Source organism: Peromyscus eremicus, chromosome 7 (genome assembly GCF_949786415.1).
Source record: "Peromyscus eremicus chromosome 7, PerEre_H2_v1, whole genome shotgun sequence".
NCBI lineage: Eukaryota > Metazoa > Chordata > Mammalia > Rodentia > Cricetidae > Peromyscus > Peromyscus eremicus.
Genome location: NC_081422.1, coordinates 59,711,012 through 59,736,414, shown reverse-complemented (window position 1 = coordinate 59,736,414; position 25,403 = coordinate 59,711,012). Strand labels below are relative to the sequence as shown.

Here is a 25,403-nt window from a genome sequence, read left to right as displayed (position 1 = left end):
GTGCCCTTTGGGGGCCATTTTCTTTCACACCACCACAGCCATTTTTAAAAGTTGTGAAAGAAGCAAGCGGAGTAGTGCTCACCTGTGATCCCAAGTACTCAGAAGTCTGAGGCAGGAGGATTCCAAATTCCAGATCAGTCTGGGTTTAAAAAACAAACAAACAAACAAACAAACAAAAAAACTGGGCATGTAGCTTAGTTGACAGAGTGTCTGTCTAGCAAATACCAGCTCCTGGGGTTTGATCCTCAGCATCACATTGAAGGGGTGGTGGGGTGGGGGTGGGCTGGTAAATAGCTCAGTGGATAAGGTGTTTGCTACACAAGCAGAAGGACCAGAGTTTGAACCTAAAACCCATGCAACAAAGCTGGTAGGTTGTGGGAGCCCGTTCTTAGGTTCCTCGTGGCTTTACCCAGCAGGTCCGCATAGAGGATGATCAGGACCATGGGTCTGAGTGCAGGTGTTTGAAATGGTCTGCACTTGGCTGTGCTGGGGGAGGAGGTCTTTTGCTCCACCCCTTGGCGTCTCCATAAAAACCCTGGGGCAGAGCCAGTCAGGGCCCGTTGGAATAGGTTCCAGGCCCTCTTGAGGCTCTCCTTTATTTTCTGTTTATCTCCACAATATTCTCCGCAATAAATCCTTCTATCTAATATTTCCTGCTGCTTGCACTCAAGAAAACTCTGGGGAACTGTGGGGGTGGTGGGTAAACGCCCCACAGTAGGTGTGTGGGCCAGCTGTAATCCTGGCACTCTGGCTAGCTAGACTAGCTGGAATTGGCAAGTTTCAGGTTCTGTGAGAAATCCTGCCTCGATAAACAGACAGTGATGGAGAAGACACCAGCTATAAGCTTCAGATCTCCACACCAGTGTGCACACACACGAGCCCACACACAGATGAATACACACATACAAAATGCAAAATAAATAAATAAAATACCTCCAGGGGTAGGACTGTCTGCTGTAAGTGGGACACAGAACAAGGAAAACTTTCATCTGAGTCTTACAGGAGAAGGAGTTTCCAGGGCACAGAGCAGAAATGGTATCAGGAGGGCTCCGGGCACTGAAAACCTTATACACGTTTTTTTCTTTTTTTTTTTTTAATTAATTAATTTTTGGGGGTGGAGTCTAACTGGGTAATCTGGTACTCACTGTATAAACCAGCCTGTCCTCAAAACTCACAGAGATCAGCCTGCTCTGCCTCCAGCAGTGTGTGTGTGTGTGTGTGTGTGTGTGTGTGTGCTCATACGTGTGCCACAGTGACTGTGGAGGTCAGAGGACAACTTGCAGGAGTCAGTTCCCTCCTTCCACTCTGAGTTCTAAGGACCAAGCCCAAGTCATCCGGCCTGTGCAGCAAGCACCTTTACCCAGGCAGCTTACCAGCTCCATTCTGCCATCTTAACAAGCCCCAAGGTGATGATGATTGGGATGCCGGTGTGGATTTCCGTCCCAAACACCCTGAGCATGGGAAGCCTGGAGTCAGTTCAGAGGAGGCATCACCAGCTACCTCCCACCCCCACAAAGGGTCTGTGGTCTAACAGAAAACCAGAACAAAGACTTAACAGTTGTTACAGCCAGTGACAAGGACTGATGGCAAATGGTAACTGCAAGTTTGGAGACAAAAGGCAAAGAAAGGGCCAGGAAATCCCAAGAGGGCTATAGATTCTCTGGCCTGATAAGGGTTTATGAAACCCCTGTGCCAAGGAACAAAGTCAGAGACTCAGCCTGTGCAATCAGCACATACTCAGTTAGATTCCTCCAATCTGGGTAAGGACCTCCCAGGCCAGGCCCAACAGTGAAAATCTGGCTGGGACAAAGAACTGGCCAGGTGGTGGCGGCGGCGGTGGCGCACGTCTTTAATCCCAGCACTCAGGAGGCAGAGGCAGGTGGATCTCTATGAGTTTGAGGCCACCCTGGTCTACAGAGCGAGTTCCAGGACAGCTAGGGCTACACAGAGAGACCCTGTCTTGAAAAACAAAACAAAACTCAAAGAACTGAGTTAACATAAAAATGTTCTCAAAACAGGACACCTCAGAGATAACTGAGAGCTTTGGGGACAGTGGCAGGGCAAGGCTAGACCCTGCCTAATGCCAGGACCTTGGTCTATCAAAGGGTCAATAACACAATTCCCACCAGAGCACTAATTGTCCAAAGCTACAACACATGTAATAACACCTAGGCCTGTGGAGAAAAGTAACTAATGTCCAAAAGTAGCAAACACTCATATTACTTCCCAAATCCAAATGCTTTCAGCAAGAAAATGAGGGATTAAAAACAACAACAACAACAAAAACCCAGCTTCCTAAGTTACCTTCTTCAGATAGCCACAAAATGATCCAGAAGGCCAGATCCAGAATGGGCTTGCTTTTCTTTGAAAATTAGCCTTTGAAGTCACTTGACCTATAAATATCTGTTGTCAAGCTTAAGTAAGCATGTTTTGTGCCCAAGTCCCTTACATCACAAACTCAAAAAAGGGAATACCAGAGCTTTGCGGAACAAACCACGGTGGAAGTCAATTTGCCTGTTTCTTTGACGTCCCACTTCCTGCACCCTAGCCGGCCTGGACATTGTGGCCAAGACTGAGGCATCCTCCACACTCAGGGAGGATGGCAAGCGCCAGGTGGAGCCAGAAGGCTCACTCTTGTTTGTTGTTTGACCTCTAAGGAAAAAAAAAGCAAAGGGGGAACCCAGTACTCACGAGCTCATTGGACAAGGTACTACATACTAAATGTCCATTCTGAACATTTCTTTCATCGATGAACATGGTTCATTACATTAGTTAATGTCCTAAAACTGGAAAGGTTATGCATTCCTAACAGGGACTCAACCCCGTGATGATGAATTACCTTTTATTATACATTGAGTTGGGGTCCTTTGTGGTGGATTTTTGTATTTAAAAATTTTTTTTTCTTTTTTTGTTTTGTTTTGTTTTTTTTCGAGACAGGGTTTCTCTATGTAGCTTTGGAGCCTGTCCTGGATCTCACTTTGTAGACCAGGCTGGACTCGAACTCACAAAGATTCTCCTGGCTCTGCCTCCCAGTGCTGGGATTAAAGGCGTGCACCACCACCGCCTGGCTTAAAAAAATTTTTTTTAATGTATGGGTGTTTTACTTGGATGTATGTCTGAGTACCATGTGCATTCCTGGTGCTGGCAGAGGCCAGAAGAGAGTCTGGGACCCTCTGGAACTAGAGTTAGATGGTTGTGAACCACCATGTGGGTGCTGGGAATTGAACCCGAGAACTCTGGGAGAGCAGCCAGTGTTCTCGCCCTCTGAGTCATCTCCCTAGTCCCGGATTTTTGCATTTACACTCGGGAATGGCATTGCTCAATAATTTCCCTGTACTACCCTCATCAGATTTAATACCAAACACATGCCAGCCTCTTTTTCTTTCCTAGTGTCCTGCTTTATTTGAGATAGTATTATGTAGTCCAGGCTGCACAGAAACTCAACATGAGGCTGACCCTGAACTATTACTGATCTTACGGCTTCCACCTCCCAGGTGCTGGGATTACAGGTGTCTGCCAGCCACCACACCTCACTACATATCAGTACGTCGGAAGAATTTCTATGAGACTGCATGTAGGTATCACCCCTATATTTGAAAGAGCGCTCATCAATGAAGCAGCTAGGCTCAAAGGTTTGTTTGCTCGTTTCTTTTTGTAGCCCAGGCTAGCCTCAAATTTGTGCTCTACCTCATCCTTCTGAGTGCTGAGATTGTGGGTGTACACACCACTACCAGAGACTTTATATTTTCTTTACTGAGTCAATTTTGGCGAGTTATACCTTCCCAGTTAATTCCAAATATTTGGATTACAAGGATAGCTGACATCTGCAATACTGGCCCTATCTCTTCAAGAAATGATATGCCTAGGACGATGGGCGGTGATGGCCTTTAATCCCAGCACTCGGGAGGCAGAGACAGGCAGATCTCTGTGAGTTCGAGGCCATTCTTGTCCACAGAGAGTTCCAGGACAGGCTGGAAAGCTACACATCGAAATCCTGTCTTGAGAAAAAAACAAAACAAAACTGTATGCCTTACAGGTCAGGCATAGTGTTGAAGCCTGTAATCCCCGCACTCAGAATTATAAGTCATCAGAAATTAACAATCCATATGTGCACTGTGTGTGACAGTTTATAGTTTATGTAAGAACTGTTCCTATGTAACTTTATCTGAAGAGCAAAGTCTAGCAGCTTGCAAAGGGAGGGGCAACTTCCTAGCTAGGCAGAACAGCTAGTTGAGATCAACGCCCCTTTGGGGACACACGGGAGCATTTTGTGGAGGACTCTGCAGCTATTCCTCACATCACTCCTGGGAGTCAGTAACTGACACGAGGAAGCAGCCACCAAATCACTTGGCAGTGTGTGTCTACACGAGGGTGTTTAGGAGTGTGTTCTAGCTGATGGGAACCTTCCCCAAGGCCAGGCTGGGAATGGGAAGTCCAAGGGACTGGCGTGTTTTCTAACACGGGTGGCGCTGCCGCTGCCCGCTGTTCCACGGGGCCCCTTGGCCCGGGAGGCGGCGAGCAACGCTGGATCAGGGCGCACTCACCAGGGCCTCGAAGTCCTTACAGTCGCGGCGGGCGTAGGAGGCGGGGAAGGGCCGCAGCACCGAGTCCCGCTTGTAGCTCTGCAGCGCCGAGGCGAAGAGGCTGCAGCGGAGGTCCGCGGCCAGCACGTCGCGGCTCGCCGCTTCCCTGGCTGCCGCCCTGTTGGAGAGCTGCATCCCGGGCTCGCGGCGCGTGGCCGGGGGAAGACAAGGCGGGGCAGCCCGGGGCCTGGGCCCGGGGGATCGCGGACCGTCCGCGGCCGGGTTTCCCAGCCCGGGGGGGTGGAGCTAAACAAAGGGGTGACAAGATGACAGTGGTAAGAACGCGCTGACGAGCGTCCTCTGCAGGACACTAGGCTCGATCGCTCCGTGCGGCGAACACGAGGTCTGGAGAACCGCCTCTCGGACCCCTGACCTGGAGGAGCCGCTATGGCACCCGGCGGGGGCAGCACCCCGGGGACCCGGGCCGACCCGGCCTGCCCGCCCCACTGCCTGCATCCACGGCCTACCTCGGCGCCTGCCGCTCTCACGCCGCTCCGCCCACCCGGCCCAGGCCCGCCCCTTCCCGCGCCCTGACCTGCGGCGCTCAGCTCGCGCCCACCCACCGGTTCCCGAGCATCCCAGCTGCCCAGGGTGCGGGACAAAGGTGCCCATGCGGCTGACAGTCACCCTCACAGCAGCCCCAGGTGGAAACCGTTCCGGGACCCGCCCTGGGGACTTGCCTTTGTCCTGACTCTGCGGGTTGAGCTTGCCTCTCTCACCTTGGGAATTGCCACCTGTTGAATAAATCGGTTTCCTCCCGGAGCTGACGCGCTGCGAAGAAGGAGCCACTTGACACCCAGGGAAACTGAGGCTCGGAGTGAGGCAATACTTTCTCAAGACACTATAGCCAACGCAAAGTCCTTCCTCTCTACCTTACAGCCTCCGGAATTCTCTCAACTGCTCAAATGTATGACCTCAGATCTCCCGAGATCCTCCTGCTTTGAAGGCCTCTAACAGGAAGCCTGGGAAAAGAGACACTGGAGGGCAGAGGGAACAGTGACTTGTCCCCAGGAAGGGAAAAGACCCGGACTCCAAGATGACTCAGCGGCTGGACGGGAAAGGCATGTGATGCCACGCCTGACGACCTGAGTTCAATCCCGGGATCCCACCTGGTAAAGGCGAGAACTGACTCCAGCAATTTGTCCTGTGATTTCCACGCGTGTCCCCAAGGCTCAAGAATGCCCACACTCAAACATATACACAAAATAAGTAAATGTAAAAACCAACAGGCTGCCACCACTTCTCCCTACTCGAGACTTTTCTAGGAAAACAAAACTGTTTGGTCTCCTGATCACATAGAAATATAAGCACAAGTCTATACGGAATTATTAAACCAAAAAAAAAAAAAAAAGTCCCCTTTAACAACCACACACACTCTGGGTGTAGTAGCACACGCTTTGTGAGGCAGAGACAAGGGGATCTCTGTGAATTCCAGGCCACTCTGGCCTAAGTGTCCAGTTCCAGGACAGCCAGGACTGCAAAGAGAGACTTTGTCTCAACATAAATAATAATTAACAGGGGCTGGAGAGATGGCTCAGAGGTTAAGAGCACTGGCTGATCTTCCAGAGGTCCTGAGTTCAATTCCCAGCAACCACATGGTGGCTCATAGCCATCTGTAATGAGATCTGGTGCCCTCTTCTGGCCTGCAGGGATATATGCAGACAGAACACTCACTATACATAATAAATTCACATGTGTCTCTATTATAACAACTATGTATAATCTATCTATCTATCTATCTATCTATCTATCTATCTATCTATCTATCTATCATAGAAAAAAAATAATAATTAACATAAATAATAATTAAAAAAATTAAAATGCCACAAACAGCACTGAGGAGATGCCTCAGTGGGTAAGAACACTTGCTCCTCAAGTGACCCGGGTTCAAATGCCCAGCACAACACTAAAGCAGAGCGTGGCCATGGCTGTGGACAGGAGGAATTCTGGGGCTTGCTAGCTGCTGGACTAGCTCCAGGTTCAGTGAAACCCTATCTCAGTGGACTAGGATGGAAAGTGATGGACCTAGTCACTTCCTCCTCCGGCCTCCATTTCCATGAGTGCAAAAACTCACACACCAAAATGGGGGGCAGAGAGGGGGTAGGGAGATGGCTTAGTGGGGAAAAGTACCTGCTGCCCAGCCTGATGACCTGAGTATCATCCTTCTTTACCCATATGGTGGAAAGAGAGAGACTCCAACACATACGCAAACATTAAAAACAAAAACAAAACCTTAACCAAACATATTAATGAAATAATGTAAATAAACATACACATACAGTCACTTTGCTCTCTCTAAGAAATAAACCTCTTCCTTAGGCATTCAGGTGGGGCTGGACTCTGTGCTCATCAAACTTTGTGGGTGGGGGAAGGCAGACAGGACTACATCCCCAGACCCCACAGAGCCTCCCAGGTCAGGCAATGGGTGCAGGCTACCCCCAGGAGTCCTCCTGATAACAGTTGTCCTAAGGCCTGGGCTAATCTAGAATCACCAAAATGTCTGAGTTTCATGGCCTCGAATAAAACCCCTCGAGCCCCCAAAGTCCTGGGGTCCCGTGAAGCACCAGAAACGCTAAGGTAGCTGCTGCATATCGGGAGTGCAGTGGAAGAACCTCATCCTGGGAAAATCTGACCTTCACTCCTGCCAGGTAATTATAACAAATGTAATTTTTAAAAAATTAATGAGGGCTGGAGAAATGGCTCAGTGGTTAAGAGCATTGGCTGCTTTTCCAGAGGACGTAAGTTCAATTCCCAGCAACCACATAGTGGCTCACAACCATGAGATCTGGTGCCCTCTTCTGGCCTGCAGACATTCATGCAGACAGAACATTGTATACATAATATATAAATAAATCTTAAAAAAAAAAATTAATGAAGGGCCAGAGGGATGGCTCAGCAATTCAAAGAGCTTCCTGTTTTTCCAGAGGACCTGAATTCAGTTCCCAGAACCCACAGCCAGTAACTCCACTTCCATGGGATCCAACACTTTTGCCCTCCATGGTCACTGCACTTATGTGTGGAGTGCACATATGGAGACACACATAATTAAAAATAAAGGAGCTGAAGAGATGGCTCAGTGGTTAAGAGCATTGGCTGTGCACCCAGAGGACCCAGGTTTAGTTTCTAGCACCCACATGGCAGCTCACAGCCCTCTGTAACTGCAGTCCCAGGTGATCCAATGCCATCTTCTTTGGGCACCAGGCATGCATGTAGCACACAAACACACATTCAGGCAAAACACCCATGCACATAAACAATTTTTTAAAATAATCTTTACAATTCTTTTACAAATAAAAAATACTGCTGGGCAATGGTGGTGCATACCTTTAATCCCAGCTTTCTGAAGACAGAAGCAGACGGATCTCTGAGTTAGAGGCCAGCCTGGTCTATAGAGTGAGTTACAGGACAGCCAGAGCTACACAGAGAAACCCTGTCTCAAAAAACAAAAACAAAACAAAAAAAGTAAATAAGTTTAAATTAAATAAATAAAAACACTAATGAAACAGAGAACAAGTATATGCTTACAGTTTTGCTCTATTAATTTTTTGTTTTTTTATTTTGTTTTTTGAGACAGGGTCTCTGTGTAGTTTTGGTGCCTGTTCTGGATCTTACTCTGTAGCCCAGGCTGGCCTCGAACTCACAGAGATCCACCTGCCTCTGCCTCCCGAGTGCTGGGATTAAAGGCATGTGTCACCATATCCAGCAACAACGCGTTTACGAAATTCTCGTTTCTGTTCTTTTTGGTCTTACTCTGTAACCCAGGCTGGCCTGGAACTATGTGGCCCATGCTGACCTTGAACAAAACAACTTTTCTCTCTCATGAGACACTCTATTTCATGTGACATTGTCCTTGGACAGGCCTTTCCTTCTTTAATCCTAACTCCTTTGGCTCCTTGTTTACAGCAGTGACTTGGAAGGCTGTGTCTGTCAAATCTGACCTCTGCCCGCTTGCTTAGGCGGTCTCTGCTGCCTGCTTTTGTTAGCTTTTCACTGTGTGAGTCATATTTTCCTGTTTCTTTCCATGCCTTGTGATTTCTGTTGTTTTGGAGAAAGGGCTTTTAGAGAATATACTGCTGCTTGTTCTCCTGTTTCTGGGGCGTATGATTATTGTCTGCTTGTTTATTTATTTAGTGATGTCAATGGAGGGAATCAAATCCATGTCACCCCTTCAGTGCCTCTAAAGTTGCCACTCATGCTACACATCAGGGGGTATGCTCACAGTGACTGCAGGGGGTATGCTCACAGTGACCTCAAGGGGTATGCTCACAGTGACTGCAGGGGTATGCTCACAGTGACTGTAGAGGGTATGCTCACAGTGACTGTAGAGGGTATGCTCACAGTGACTGTAGTGGGTATGTTCACAGTGACTGTAGAGGGTATGCTCACAGTGACTGTAGAGGGTATGCTCACAGTGACTGCAGGGGTATGCTCACAGTGACTGCAGGGGTATGTTCACAGTGACTGTAGAGGGTATGTTCACAGTGACTGCAGGGGTATGCTCACAGTGACTGTAGAGGGTATGTTCACAGTGACTGTAGAGGGTATGCTCACAGTGACTGTAGAGGGTATGCTCACAGTGACTGCAGGGGTATGCTCACAGTGACTGCAGGGGTATGTTCACAGTGACTGTAGAGGGTATGCTCACAGTGACTGCAGGGGTATGCTCACAGTGACTGCAGGGGTATGTTCACAGTGACTGTAGAGGGTATGTTCACAGTGACTGCAGGGGTATGCTCACAGTGACTGTAGAGGGTATGTTCACAGTGACTGTAGAGGGTATGCTCACAGTGACTGTAGAGGGTATGCTCACAGTGACTGCAGGGGTATGCTCACAGTGACTGCAGGGGTATGTTCACAGTGACTGTAGAGAGTATGCTCACAGTGACTGCAGGGGTATGCTCACAGTGACTGTAGAGGGTATGCTCACAGTGACTGCAGGGGTATGCTCACAGTGACTGTAGAGGGTATGCTCACAGTGACTGCAGGGGTATGCTCACAGTGACTGCAGGGGTATGTTCACAGTGACTGTAGAGGGTATGCTCACAGTGACTGCAGGGGTATGCTCACAGTGACTGCAGGGGTATGTTCACAGTGACTGTAGAGGGTATGTTCACAGTGACTGCAGGGGTATGCTCACAGTGACTGTAGAGGGTATGTTCACAGTGACTGTAGAGGGTATGCTCACAGTGACTGTAGAGGGTATGCTCACAGTGACTGCAGGGGTATGCTCACAGTGACTGCAGGGGTATGTTCACAGTGACTGTAGAGAGTATGCTCACAGTGACTGCAGGGGTATGCTCACAGTGACTGTAGAGGGTATGCTCACAGTGACTGCAGGGGTATGCTCACAGTGACTGTAGAGGGTATGCTCACAGTGACTGCAGGGGTATGTTCACAGTGACTGCAGGGATATGCTCACAGTGACTGTAGAGGGTATGCTGACAGTGACTGTAGGGGGTATGCTCACAGTGACTACACAAGGGTATGCTCACAGTGACTGCAGGGGGTATGCTCACGGTGACTTTGGCAGTGAGGGTTTTTGTAGGGTTTTTTGTTTGTTTTGTTGGTGTTGGTTTGGTTTGTGTTTGTTGTTGAAGACAAGTTCTCACTATATAGCTCTGACTGTGCTAGAACTTAACCATGTAGACCAGGCTAGCCTCAAACTCATAGGGATCTTCCTGTCTCTGTTTCCCCGAGTATTGGGATTAAAGTCATGTGCCACCATACCTGACTGGTTTTTTGTTACATAGTTTTGGGTTTTATGAGACAAGGTCTCATTCTACATAGGCTGTCCTGGAACTCTCTGTTCAGCTAAGGCTGGTCTCAAACATGCAGCAATCCTCCTGCCTCAGCCTCACAAGTTCTGGGCAGTATTTTTTGCAGACCTTTTATGTGTCTTTGTCCCGGGCTACATCCAGTTGTTCAATTCACTCAGTACTGTATGATTGCTCAGTTGTTTTGGACTCCTGGGAAGGAACAGTCCCTGAGTCAGTATTCATATGTTGTGACTCTGTTTACTCTCCTGGAAATCTGCAAGCCTATAGATGAGCCCATAAAACCAGTGAGATTGTCTGTCTCCCAGCTGCCCTTAACCACAACCTCCAGGACTGCCCCACTTTATTTCTCTATTATTATAACTATTGTTGTTATTTTTATTATCATTGTTATTTGTCTTGCTAGGGATTAAACTTAGAGCCTTTCCCGTACCAGGAAGGTGCCCTACCACTGAGCCACACAACATCCCAATTTGTTTGCAGGAGGTTTCGCCATGCTCTGTCACAAACGGAGTCCATTCCTTTAGGAAACCATCAGTCTTCTCGGGTAGTTAAAGCCTCTGGCCCAGGACTATGGAGATGGGGTGGGGACAATGAGAGGCTTCTTTCAGAGTGGCACTCTTGCTCTGTAGGAAATGTGCTGGTCGGGCAACTGGAGGGATGTCTCAGTGGTTACAGACCTGATGTGCAATCATGAAGGTGAGAATTCAGATCCCAGCACCCAAATAACAATCGGAGGCCCCCCAAATATCTGTAACTCCAGCCCACAGGGATCTAGTGCCCTGTTCTATCCTCTTTGCATGCATAAACACAAATAAAAACATGTCTTTTTAAAAAGTGCCTGTTTTATGCATTCATGTGCATGTGCGCACACACACACACAACTAAAAAGAAAATATAAAATACTTTTAAAATGCTCTAGTGCACCGGGCAGTGGTGGCGCACACCTTTAATCCCAGCACTCGGGAGGCAGAGCTGTGGGGCGTTTACCCAACCATCCCCACAGTTCCCCAGAGTTTTCTTGAGTGCGAGCAGCAGGAAATATTAGATAGAAGGATTTATTGCAGAGAATATCGCGGAGATAAACAGATAGAAAATAAAGGATAGCCTCGAGAGGGCCTGGAACCTATTCCAACGGGCCCCGACTGCCTCTGCCCCAGGGTTTTTATAGAGACGCCAAGGGGTGGAGCAAAAGACCTCCTCCCCCAGCACAGCCAAGTGCAGACCATCTCAGACACCTGCACTCAGGCCCGTGGTCTAATCATCCTCTATGAGGACCTGCTGGGTAAAGCCACGAGGAACCCGAGAACGGGCTCCCACACAGAGCCAGGCGGATCTCTGTGAGTTTGAGGCTAGCCTGGGCTACCAAGTGAGTTCCAGGAAAGGAGTAAAGCTACACAGAAAAACCCTGTCTGGAAAAACCAAAAAAAAAAAAAAAAAAAACCTTTAATCTGGACATAACAGCATCACCTGCAGCAAACCAACACTTGGGACATGGAAGTTAGCCGATCAGGAGTTCAAAGCTATCCTGATCTACATAAGTCCTTCTTCCAAAATAAATAAATAAATAAATAAATAAATAAATAAATAAATAAACAAAATAGTGCCAGGGTCCACACTTTTAATCCCAGCACAAGGGAGGCTGAGGCAGGTGGCTTTCTATGCATTCAAGGCTAGCCTGGTCCATATGGAGAGTTCCAGGGCAGTAATGGCTACATAGTGAGATCCTGACCAAAAAAAAAAAAAAAAAAAAGAAAAGAAAAAAAAAGAAAAATAGAAAATCCATGGTCATCTTCATATCCAGAAAACTAGAAATAGAGTAAAAGACCTTTGTCAAAACAATTCCTGCCTGACGATGGCGATGCATGCCTTTAATCCCAGCAGGCAGAGAGGCAGGAAGATCCTTGTGAGTTTGAGGCCATCCTGGTCTACTTGGTGAGTTCCAGGACAGCTCGGAGCAGAAGGAGAACTCCTGATCGGCTAACTTCCATGTCCCAAGTGTTGGTTTGCTGCAGGTGATGCTGTTATGTCCAGATTAAAGACTCTCTAGGAAGGTCTGCGGCTACAGCTCAGCACAGAGCACCGGCTCAGTACTCACGGGGCCCTAGTTCAGTCCCCGGTGCTGGATAAATAAGTTACTGAAGGGCATCACGAAGGCATCAGCAGCATGGGACTGTGTACTCATCAGACCTTACGCGGCTGTGCGGACACCCTGCCAGGAAAGCCGGGCTGTTCTACTGAAAATTTGGCACTTACCAGTGACTACTAAAGCCGCCAGTCAAGTGAGGAAAAGTACAACAAGGAAAAGTAGGTAATATACACAAGGCAGGATTAAAAAGACAGGGAAAGTTCAGCGTACAAGGAAGGGAAAGAAGCCGCTCACTCCAGGATCTGGTTAACATTTCTTGCTGGCTGAGGGTCAAGAGCTTCAGTAGAACTAACAAAACCGGGGGAGACTGCCCGCTAAGACAACAGTCCTGATCCCTCGGGATTGCCCAACATGAGTCAAACAGGAAACGTGCTGTGGTTGCTTAACACCAGAGACATGTATGCAGTCTTTGAGTTTATCAGCAATTTCTCATCTCCAGAACCATGCACCTCATAGGCCACCTTAATTTTAGATTTACAGAACAAAGTTCTTTCATAAACTTTATTTATTTATGTGTATGTGTGTGTTGTGCACATGTGGAGGTCAGAGAACAACTCCTGGGAGTCTGTTCTCTCCTTCCATCATGTGAGTCCTGGAGACCGAACTCAGTTCATCAGGCTTGGTGGTCAGTGCCCTTACCCACGGAGCCATTTGCCAACCTCCCCTCACTTTTTTTGGAGGCAGAGTCTTATGTATCCCACCCAGGCTAGACTCTAACTCCCTATGTAGCTGAGGATGCCCTTGAACTAGTGACTCTTCTGCCTGTCCTTCCCAAGTGCTAGGATCATAAGCATCTTCCACAAAGTCCAATTTTATGAAGCTCTGGCAATCAAACTTAGGGCGTTGTGCAGGTTAGACACTCTATCAATGGAGCTACGTCCCTGGCCCACAAAACAAAATTCTTTAGGATACATGAGTAAACCAGCACCTTAAAAATTATTTCTAGGGCTGGAGAGATGGCTCAGAAGTTGAGAGTACTGGCTGCTCTTCCAGAGGTTCTGAGTTCAATTCCCAGCAACCACAATGAGATCTGGTGCCCTCTTCTGGCCTGCAGGGATACAAGCAGGCAGAACACTGCATATACAATAAATAAATAAATCTTTTTTAAAAAAAGTATTTCTAAGCTGGGCAGTGGTGGCATATATCTTTAATCCCAGAACTCAGGAGAAAGAGGCAGGTGGATCTCTCAGTTTGAAGCCAGCCTGGTCTACAGAGTGAATTCTAGGACAGCCATAGCTACACAGAGAAACCCTGTCTCGAAAAACCTAAATAAATAAAATAAAAACCTGGATTTCCCAATTTTAAGAAAAAAATTTGCGGGCTGGAGAGACGGCTCAGAGGTTAAGAGCACTGACTGCTCTTCCAGAGGTCTTGAGTTCAATTCCCAGGAACCACATGGTGGCTCACAACCATCTGTAATGAGATCTGGTGCCCTCTTCTGGCCTGCAAAGACACATGCAGGCAGAACACTGTATACATGTGTCAGGCAGAACACTCTGCATGTGTCTTTGCAGGCAGAACACTGTATACATAATAAATAAAATAAATCTTAAAAAAAAAAAAAAGAAAAAAGAAAAGAATTTGTGCCGAGCTGTGCTGGCACACACCTTTAATCCCAGCACTTAGGAGGTAGAGGCAGGAGGATCTCTATGAGTTTGAGGCCAGCCTGGTCTACAAAGTGAGCTCCTGGCTGGAGAGATGGCTCAGAGGTTAAGAGCACTGGCTGTTCTTCCAGAGGTCCTGAGTTCAATTCCCAGCAACCACATGGTGGCTCACAACCATCTAGAATGAGATCTGGTGCCCTCTTCTGGCCTGCAGGCACACATGAAGGCAGAACACTGTATATTAATAAATAAATAAATCTTAAAAAAAAAAAAAAAAAAGTGAGTTCCAGGACAGTCAGACCTGTTACACAGAGAAATCATGTCTTGAAACACCAAAACAAAAGAAGAAAAGAGCTGGGTGGTGGTGGCCCACGCCAGCACTCAGGAGGCAGAGCCAGGTGGATCTCTGTGAGTTGAGAGTCCAGCCTGGTCTACAGAGTGAAATCCAGGACAGGCACCAAAACTACACAGAGAAACCTTGTCTCGGAAAAAAAAGAAAAGAAAAGAAAAAAAGAAAATTTTTACTGAGAAAAGTAAATTTTACTTAAGAAAAAAAGATTACGGAGAAGAAAAAAAAAGTTTTAGGTACCAGAACATTGACAGAAATGTGTTTATCGAGACTTTATTTTTTACTTTGTATTTTAATGGAGTGTGCTGGATGTCTCTACAATTTTATTCATAAGACTGCAGAACCTGGAAAAGCTGCTGCTGCTGTTGATGCAGAGCGTGCTGTAGTTATTGGCCTTTTTATATAAATAAAAACGTACACATACACACTCACTCACAAATATGATACATATATCAACCGTGGGAAAGGTAGCCCCCTTTACTACGCTGAGTTGGCATGGTACAGAAATGAAAGCCGCAATGGTTTAGAAATGATGAACTTCATTTTCTTTTCTCCATTTGTACAGAGGTAACACACTACATTGAATATGCGAGATCTTACCTACGTGGGTTTCATTACAGAAACTAAGAACAGAGAAAACACATTGCCAACACTCCTGAGGGCCTCTGGGCTCCTGTCCCAATCCCACCTCCCAGAACAGAAAACCTTTTCAGTTCCTCGATGCCTAAACCATCGGAAATATTTAAAAGAAACGATGCTCAAATGCCTAGGTACGGAGGTACGAACCCAGCCACTCGGTGAGCAGGAGGAGGAAGCCTTCGCCCCGCCCCTGTAGGAGGCCCCCGGGAACGCGGCCAGTCTCCAGGGCGATTGCTAGGATCATTTGCATACCCATAACACACTGCAACTAATACCGATATTTTCGTGGAAATATACTTAGCTTCCCTAGAAGTTTTAAAATTAAAAATGTACATATTATGTAGTACAATCATGAAGAAATAGCTGTATGTAATGACTCTTTAACTATATAGTCACCATCAGTAAACAAGGAGGTTCAGGTACCTTAGAGACGTACTTAAGCCACCCCGGATCCATACTCTGGTTTCTCTTCAGATCGTATAAATCTTTCGCCTTTTACTAAAGATTTCCGTGGAGAGGAACAACTCTGAGTCTTAAACCAATTTTTTGAGGCCTTGTTCTCACAAGGCTCCACATGCTGTGTTAATAATAGACGACTTTTCAGACTTCCCTAACTGTGCTTTGTCTTAGCTTTGTGCATGCTTGTTAGCAGTGACTGTTATTTTTTATTTACTCGGGGTTTGGGTGTGTACAGTCGTTCTGGCTGCCCTGGAAGTTGGCTCTGCACACCGAGCTGCCCTGAGTTCAGGTCCTAGCACCCCCATGATGGCTCACAGACTATTAATCAGTGGTGGGATCTGATGCCTTCCCCTGGAATAGAGGCATATCCATTAAAAAAGAAAACAGGAACTTCTGAAGGAAACCCCCACTTAGAGTGGCCAACCTCGCCCTGAGTTCTGGGTCCTCAGCAGCAGAGTCCCGCCCTCCCTTTCCCGACTGATGCAGTGTGACAGCTGCTGTGACTACTGTCCCAGACTACACCACCTATCTGTAAGCCAGAATGTGCCCCCCCTTCCTGAAGCTGTTTAAGTCCGGTGTGGTTATTCACAGGCTGGCACCATCTCCCAAGAGCATCTACACCGGGCTGGCGTGATGTGTAACTTCAGAGCGCTTACCAGGACCCCGTGCCACCGTCCCGTTCCACACTCCAACCCTCCCCTGTTGAAAGCCGCTCTGCTCCTGTCCTCATGCACGGCCCGGAGCACTCTGAACCGTTTTCGTCCTTTGTAACACGGAGACTGGTCTTTCCTTCCGTAGTCACTCAGGCACTCTGCCTCTCGGGTGGTTTTCCTCAGTATAAAAGGAGCTGAGAACACAGCTCAGCGTAGAGTGGTGCCTGCTACATACAAGGCCCTGGGTTTGATCCCTAGCACTGGGAGTGGGGTGGGGGGGTGGGGGGGGTGGGGGGGAGGAGTTGAGTGCACGCGCGCGCGCGCACACGCACACACACACACACACACACACACACACAAGCACAGATGTGTTTAAACACAACAGAAACATGAATCAGAGCACTGCAGACTTAGAGCTCAGAGGAAAGATCTGGAGCTATGACTACCCTGCTGCCTGTCTGCCCCAAGAGTTCCTAGCATCACTCGGATTTTGCTCTCGGATGTCTCTAGATACACCTTTGGGGTCCTCTCTGTTCAGAGCCTGGAGAAGTTAGGAGGTGATAAGTGGATAGAAGGAGAAATGAGAGCTGCTTTGACGTCAAGAGCAAACTTTCATTTATTTGTTTGTTTGTTTGTTTATTTGTTTGCTGGTTTTCCGAGACAGGGTTTCGCCGGGCGGTGGTGGCGCACGCCTTTGATCCCAGCACTCGGGAGGCAGAGGCAGGTGGATCTCTGTGAGTTCGAGGCCAGCCTGGTCTCCAAAGCGAGTTCCAGGAAAGGCGCAAAGCTGCACAGAGAAACCCTATCTCGAAAAACTAAAACAAACAAACAAACAAACAAACAAACAGGGTTTCACTGTGTAACCCTGGCTGTCCTGGAACTCGCTCTGTAGACCAGGCTGGCCTTGAACTCACAGAGCCCCACCTGCCTCCGCTTCCTGGGTGCTGGGATTAAAGGCGTGCACCACATCTGCTTGGCATTCAAGAGCAAATTTTATTGCTGTGGGATGTCTTTCTGTATGCTGTGAATATATGTTATATATTCATATATATGAATAGTTTGTTAACAATTAAAGCTGCATTGGCCTATGGCAGGGCAGAATGGAGGCAGGCGAGAAATCCAAGAATGATATAGAGAGAAGAAAGGTGGGGTCAGAAGGGAGATGCCAGCTTGATGCCCAAGGACCACAAGATGCCAGTAACACCACGGCCACGTGGCAACATATAGATTAATAGAAAAAAATTTTTTTTTTGAGACAGGGTTTCTCTGTGTAGCTTTGCACCTTTCCTGGAACTCACTTGGTAGCCCAGGCTGGCCTCAAACTCACAGAGATCCGCCTGGCTCTGCCTCCCGAGTGCTGGGATTAAAGGCGTGCGCCACCACCGCCCAGCAGAAATGGGTTAATTTAAGAGGAAAGAGCTAGCTAGCAAGAAGCCTGAGCCATACAGTTTGTAATTAATATAAGCCTCTATGTTTACCTGGAATCGAGCAGCTTGGAATCGAGCAGTTTGGACTGAGAAGCTGCGGACCGGGCGGGACACAGAGAAACTTCTCCCTACACTTTATCACTACTCCTCTAGAACCTCTCAGCTAGCTGGGCACAGTGGCACACATCTTTGATCCCAACACTGTGGGGGTTGGGACAGAGGCAGGCAGATCTCTGTGAGTTCCAGGACAGTATGCTCCACAAAACAAGTTCCAGGTCAGCCAGAGCTGTCTCAAAGAAACCCAACCAACCAATCAATAAATAAAACCTCTCAGCCTAAGAATTAAATTGGCAGCCAGGAGTGGTGGTGGATCTCTGAGTTCAAGGTCAGCCTGGTCTACAGAGAGAGTTCCAGAACAACCAGGTCTACACAGAGAAACCCTGTCTCAAAAAAAACAAAACTCTCCCAGAGGATCTGGGTTTGGTTCCTAGCACCCATGGTGACTCATAACCAGCCATAACTTCAGTTCCAAAGAATCTGACGCATTCTTCTGACATCCAAAGGTACCAGGCACACAATGGTGCACACACATACATGCAGGCAAAACACTCATGCACATAAAACGCATAAATCTTTTTATAAAAAGATTAGTAGGAGAAAAGCATACAAATTTTCTATATACAAAAAAAGTGACCACTAAAATAGATGATCACGTGTTTATGCACTGTTGAATAAAGAGAAGGAAAGGTGGGCTGGAGCCCTTGGCTGTAAAGCTGTACAGAGTGGAATCAACATTAGGTAGAGATCTGCCCTTGTCTCCTCCCTTGAGGTTTAATCCAGTGGGGCAGGTGAGGGATCTGGCTAGGGGACCCCCTCTAGGAAGAAGAGTTCATTTTACAATTAGATACAATTTCTTTCTCTGAATCCGGGTTCTGGTGCAGATCCTAAGAGTGGCGGGAGGTTGGGCTGGGTCCACCCACCTCTCTGAGATGTAACTATAACTATTCCTTTTGCTCTCTTGTCTTTTTCTTCCTGTTGCTGACCATAGCCCGAGAATGCTTTAAGCTCCTTAGCTGGTGCTTGAGGCGTCCTCAAAGCTCCGCTCCCAGCCATGTAGCTACCATGCCAACTTATCGTCTTGGTTCTCCTCCAGGCAGCTGCAAGATCTACAGCTTGCCTGCCCCGGGCATTTTTCTTTAAAACCCTGAGCTTCTGTTTGTGTCTGTTCTTAAATTATATTCTAGTGAGACTAAAACCTCAAGAGGGGACACCCAGATCCCTGATGTCATACGATAGCTCTGCTGGAATGCCCCAAGATTTATGATGACACTGCTTTCCTGCCTTTCTTTAATCATCAGAGAAAATGAACCCATTCCTGCACCCCTAAATAACATCAAAAGCAGTTACTGCCAAGCCTGATGACCTGAGTTTGATTACTAGAACCCACGTGGTAAAACTGACTCCCCCAAGTCGACTTCTAACCTCCACGCATACATGACAGCATATCCCCAATAATGTCTTGTAAAACATTAAAGAGGACAGGGGACTAGAGAGCCAGGGCTGTTACACAGAGAAATCCTGTCTTGAAAATCAAAACAAGGGGGCTGGAGAGATGGCTCAGAGGTTAAGAGCACCGACTGCTCTTCCAGAGGTCCTGAGTTCAATTCCCAGCACCCACGTGGTGGTTCACAACCATCTGTAATGAGATCTGGTGCCTTCTTCTGTATATATAATAAATAAATAAATCTTAAAAAAAAAAAAAAAAAAGAAAATCAAAACAAAACAAACAGACAAAGATGAAATGAACCCTTTCCTCGTGGAGCTGCTTCTGCTCATCGGGTTTTACCACAGCAATAGAAACCTCACTGGAATGAGACTACAGGAAGCTGGGAGGTATTTTATCAAGGTTTGTTTGCATAGACTTCTCTCAACTGGATGCCCTCTCTCTGGTGATCAGAATGTTCTTTCCTCCTATTGTGGACAGGGAATCTTTCACAGGGAACTCGCTTATCTTTTACAGGGAGCTGGCCTTGTTTCCTGCTGTCAGAAAGAGGAGGTGAGGTCAGAGTGCCATTCCTGTGCAGGCTAGTCTGTTTTTCTTTTTTCTTTTTCTTTTTTTTTTTTAAAGATTTATTTATTTATTTATTTATTTATTTATTTATTTATTTATTTATTTATTTATTTATTTATTATGTATACAGCATGTATGACTGCAGGCCAGAAGAGGGCACCAGATCTCATTACAGATGGTTGTGAGCCATCCTGTGGTTGCTGGGAATTGAACTCAGGACCTCTGGAAGAGCAGTCAGTGCTCTTAACCTCTGAGCCATCTCTCCAGCCCCTCTTTTTTTTTTTTTTTTAAGACATATTTATTTATTGTATATATAGTGTTCTGTCTGCATGTATGTCTTCAAACCAGTAGAGGTCACCAGATCTCATTATAGGTGGTTGTGAGTCACAATGTGGTTGCTGGGAATTGAACTCAGGACCTCTGGAAGACTACCCAGTGCTCTTAACCTCTGAGCCATCTCTCCAGCTCTGTTTTTTGTTTTTCTTTTTTCTTTTCCTTCTTTAAGACAAGGTTTCACTGTGTAACCCTGGCTTTCCTGAAACTCATTGTGTAGACCAGGCTGGGTTCAATATCACAGAGATCCTCCTGCCGCTGCCTCGGGCGAGCTGGGATTAAAAGTGTGCACCATCACTGTCCAGCCATCTGCCCCCCGCCCCCCAGGTCTTCGGCTCAAAATAAATCTCGTGCCTCCGTGTCATATTCTACTGCTCTCAGACCTGACTGCAGAAGAGAGGGACTTGACTCCCATCTCCTCTTTCCTGTAAGAGAAAAATCCAACAGTCCATCCCCTTCCTCAAGTAGAAAATCAAGCCCCAAACATGGCTGGGTAAACGCTGCACAACACAGTAACCATTATCCATGCTATCCATTAGATGTAATTAATTCAAACTATGAAATAAAAAGCCCAGGAGCGGCTAGACAGACAACACAGTGGCTAAGAGCATTTCCAGAGGACCCGAATTCTGTTCCTGGTACCCACGTGGTGGCTCACAATAGTCTCTAACTCCAGTTCCAGGGGATCTGACAAACATTCATACACAGAAAATAAAAGTTAAAATTTTTTTTTTAAAAAATATTTTAGGACCTGAGCGTGCGTGAAGTACAGAGTAAGACCCATCTCACAACAACATTCAGTTCCCAGATGCACTATTTCAAGGGCCCAGCGGTCACGTGGGAACAGTGGCTGTCACTTTGTGCATATCTTTTCTGTCAAAGCTATTCCAAACCAAGAGCTCCATCACCTTCCACCGAGGCGAGAACTGCTGACTCCACCTGAGTCACACAGCGAGACGGCCTCCAAACACACGAAAAGAGCTGGTTTCCATTCAGGACAAGGAGTCAGGGTGGGCCAGCCCCGGGTGCCACTGCACTAAAGTTCAGGGTCAGAGACCGACAGACAACATCTCATCCACAGCGGTGGCAAAGCCTGCAGGAAACCGGAACCAGCGTGCAAGCTGCAATTATATATATATATATATATATATATATGGGTTTTGTTGTTGTTGTTTTTTTCTCCAGACAGGGTCTCACTATGTAGCTCTGGCTGTCCTGGAACCCACTATGTAGACCAGGCTGGCCTCGAACTCCTAGAGATCTGCTTGCCTCTGCCTCCCGAGTGCTGGGACTAAAGGTGCACACCACTACACCTGGCTGCAAGCTCCAGTTTTAAAGCAAGCATGGTCAGAGATTTCAAAGAACAGATAAGAAAGCAGAATATTCACAAACGAAGCGCTGCGTGCTCGGCTAGCATCCACTACAACCATAGTGGATGTAGTAGATGCCCGCCGTGCAGAGTAAGAAACAGGAAACTGGAGCATTGTTTATACTCATCCCTCGCTCTCACTACTAAAGCGAGGAACCCGCGTCCTGAATTTAGCATCTCCACAGGTGATAGCTATCTATCTTCTAGTTGGAGTCTATTGCATTCATTAGGGCCGGGAATATAGCTCGTTGGTAGAGCGCTTGTTTGACATGGATGAGGTTTTAAGTCCAATCCCCAGAACTACGAAAGTAAAAAGAAAAAAGAAATACAGTCTTTAACGTTAATAAAACGTAGACGCACAGAAACCCAAAACCCAAAACCTGAGTCCGGGTCCTGGACTGAGCGCAGATCTGCTCCTAGCCAGCTCTCGGCGTCGCCCTCTGGTGGCCCGGCCGAGCACTGCGGGCGGCGCCGTTCCCGCCCTCGTCCACAGGGCGGGGCCGCCACAAATTTGCATACCCGCGGAACAGCGCGCACAAGACAACAACAAAACGAGAAATTAACGTATCTTTCTAAGAATGTCTTTGTGAAAGTGAGCTTTAATTTATAAAACGAAAAGAATGGTTCTTTTGAGCTATAGTAGTCTTGCGTCAAGGAAGACACCACCACTGAGCTAGGAGTAGCTGTTACTCGAGTTGTGGGTGGCGGCAAGCTCGGGCATACTCTGGTTTCTCTTCAGATCGTATAAATCTTTCGCCTTTTACTAAAGATTTCCGTGGAGAGGAACAACTCTGAGTCTTAAACCAATTTTTTGAGGCCTTGTTCTGGCAAGGCTACATAAATGGTGTTTAAAGTAAGAGTTAAACTTTCGTGCTTTTCGTATTCAGTTAGCATGGTTTGTCTAGCTACGAAGGTAAATCAACAGCACTATAGCACGGTGGGTACGCCGGGTAGACACGGAAGATAGCAAGTTCCTTGCCTGTCGTTAACTAGACAGGCTAGGCACTTACCTGATCCCCCCACTTGTATAGTTGAGGGGTTTAGAGCATTACAAAACCATAGCTACTTTGCCTTTTTAGGGGTGAGGAACAGAATTGGATTTTCTCGCGCATCTCCTTGAACTCAGCAGCAATCCTCCTGCCTCAGTCTCCCAAGTGCTGGCATTACAGATGAGTCAACACACCCAGGAAACAAACAAGTGAGGTAAACTCTAACGGAGGGCAGCATCCTTCCTGAGCCTTGATCTCCCCACCTAGCTAGAAACTCTTCTGGAAGCTCGTCTTAACTACTAGCCAGGATCGATAGGTCCCAGAGAGGCCAACTTTGTTGTGGCAACAGACTGGGGAGATGCTGTTCTCAGCTGGCTTACGGACTAAACGCTGTGTGGCCCCTAGTCCTGATTCAGGGACCTGTCTAGGGCCTGGTCTCCCCTACTTATCAGGTGAGTCAGATCATCTCTAAGCCCGGTCCCCCAGGCTCTGACATTTCATGATGCTAAGCTCCAGGCCCCAGGGAGTAGAGATGAGAGAGCAGCAGAAACCAAAGTGCACACAGTCTATAAGAACCGCCCCCGCCTTTAGTTACTACAAGGCTGTCCATCCTATGGGACCTGACTCAGACAGGCTTCCTGTGGGGATGAAAGACGCAGCAGGGACAGAGCCACACTGCAAAGTCAAGCCAAGACTGACAGGCTACATATGCTGTCACATGTTCACACGCATTCATAAAACCAGGCACACAATACGTGTGCACTCTCATGCATACACTCGCACATGCATACTTATAAACATGCAGTATACCCATGTCACATACCACATACACACTTGCATACATACATTCCCCTAAATAACATACAGTTACTTATGCACACATGCATACACTCACATGCATACACTCACATGCATATTCACATACATGCCTGGAAGTGAAACTGCTGGGCATGCATAGCTCGCATAACTATGACCTCGTGCATGCTGGCAGGCAAGTGTTCTACCACTGAGTTACATTCCCTGCCCGTGGAGAACTTGCTTTGTTGAGCACTAGCATGGGCGCTGGAACTCTACAGCAATGGATCTGAGGGAAGCCATGCAGGTGAAGGGTAGTGGGAACAGACTCTGCCCAAGATTCACAAAGGCTTTGTGGAAGCAGAGGTGTGGTTGTCAGACCTTGAGGCAAACCCAGAATGTCCCAGAAAGGACTGGCAGGCACATCTCCGCCTGGGATGGGTAGACTCCCTCCCAAGCTCACCCTTTGTGTCAGGGTCCCAGAGACTGTTTCTCTGTGGCTCACGCTAATTCCCATTGGAAGGAACTAATTCCTGCCCATCTCTTCTCCCCTTCAGGCTGGGGAAGCCTCCAGAAGGCGAAACAAGCCTCTGGCTGGCAATTCTGGGTCCCTTAAGTAAGACAAGCTGCCACCCATCAAGGAGGATGTAGCATGGCTTCTGAGTCATTTATGCATTTCCACACTAGGATCACTCTGCAAGAGGGCAGGCCTGGTACCATCTGAAACATCAGTGTCCTGGAAAGCAAGCAAAGCGGGGCTGTTCTGGAGGGAAGGGGAGTACAGATGTGGCCAGCTGGAGAGGGAGATTTTTAACTTGACTTTGGATCAGGGATCACTAAACAAAGACACCATCGGGGTGACAGAAGACACAGGCTATGAAGGGTCATGATTAGTTAACAGTGATGAATCATCACGTTCTGCTCTTCAAAGACGGTCCAGAGAGACACACCCCATCTAAAAATCTCCTCACATCCGCTGCTAGAGTAAGCACAGAGGGAGCCTGCTGGACAGAAGTTGAGGACCTGTTAACTAGTACCACTACCTGCTGTCTATCACATAACCTTTAGAGGCCTGGATGTTCTCACCTCTAGAGAGGGTACAGCAATAATTCTTTCTCTCTCTGTGTGTGTGTGTGTGTGTGTGTGTGTGTGTGTGTGTGTGTGTGAGAGAGAGAGAGAGAGAGAGAGAGAGAGAGAGAGAGAGAGAGAGAGAGAGAGTGGGAGACGGTTCCACTATGTAACCCTGGCTGGCCTGGAACTCTATGTAGACCAGGCTAGCCTTGAACTCACAAGAGATCTGCCTGCTTCTGCTTCCCAAGCATTAGGATTAAAGGTATGTGCTATTGAGCCCAGCAAAACAAATCTAAAGAAAAGATGGCTCAGTAGTTAAGAGCACTGACTGCTCTTCCAGAGGACCTGGGTTTGATTCCCAGCACCCACATAGCAGCTCACAACTGTAACTCCAGTTCCAGGAGATCTGGCACCCTCACACAGACAGACATGCAGGCAAAACACCAGTGCCATAAAACAAAAATAAATAATTTTTTAAAGTTAAAATTATTGTATCAAAGCCAAGTGCTATTAATTTTACTAGGTTATATTCTTCAGCAAATTTTTTTTAGATTTTTATGTGTATGAGTGTTTTGCCTGCATATATGCCTGTCCACATACCGCGTGAGTGCCTAATGCCCTCAGATCACAGCAGGGGGTGTTGTGTCCCCAGGAATTGGAGTTACCAATGGTGTGAGCCACTGTGTGGGTGCTGGGACCCAAACCTGGGTCCTCTGCATGAGCAACAAGTGTTCTTAACCACTCAGCCATTTCTCCAGCCCAACATTTATTTTTCAATGTTTACAAACCTCCCATAAAAGACTTAGTTCAATCATGCCAAAAGACTCTCAGAACATATCCACACAGTACTGTTAGTTAGAGATATCAGAACTCCTAAATAAAGAGTGGTTTGTCCTTCAAAAAATCATTTTATTGAAGTAAGTGAACTAGTGTGGGGAGATGTAGCTCAGTAGTAGAGCATTTGCCTGGAATGCACAAGGCCCTGAATTATAATCCCCAAGAATAAAAACCCTTCAGTGTCAAATAGGGATGGTAGGAGGCATCACACTGCTGGGCTCGGTGGCACAGACCTTTAATCTCAGCCCTGGGGAGGCACAGACAGACAGCTCTCTGTGAGTTCAAGACCAGCCTGAGCTAC

General features: G+C 47.3%; 1 protein-coding gene and 2 non-coding genes across 4 annotated transcripts in view; 2 read left to right on the top strand and 1 right to left on the bottom strand.

Annotated features, from left to right (window-relative positions):
- Parp16 (poly(ADP-ribose) polymerase family member 16) overlaps nucleotides 1-5,030 on the bottom strand; it is a 30,339-nt gene extending 25,309 nt beyond the window's left edge. Inside the window, exon 1 of one of the 2 annotated variants that reach the window (XM_059268112.1) lies at nucleotides 4,545-5,030. In XM_059268112.1, coding sequence (XP_059124095.1) covers nucleotides 4,545-4,718 — 174 coding nt within the window. In that variant the 5' untranslated portion in view covers nucleotides 4,719-5,030. The remainder of the gene's footprint in view (nucleotides 1-4,544) is intronic. The other variant, XM_059268113.1, reaches the window with a different exon arrangement.
- Nucleotides 5,031-15,552: 10,522 nt separating this feature from the next.
- On the top strand, nucleotides 15,553-15,668 carry LOC131915797 (U5 spliceosomal RNA). The gene has a single exon (XR_009380439.1). It is a non-coding gene; the product is annotated as a U5 spliceosomal RNA (small nuclear RNA).
- A 6,461-nt stretch (nucleotides 15,669-22,129) lies between these two features.
- LOC131915796 (U5 spliceosomal RNA) lies at nucleotides 22,130-22,245 on the top strand. The gene has a single exon (XR_009380438.1). It is a non-coding gene; the product is annotated as a U5 spliceosomal RNA (small nuclear RNA).
- Nucleotides 22,246-25,403: the final 3,158 nt, after the last annotated feature.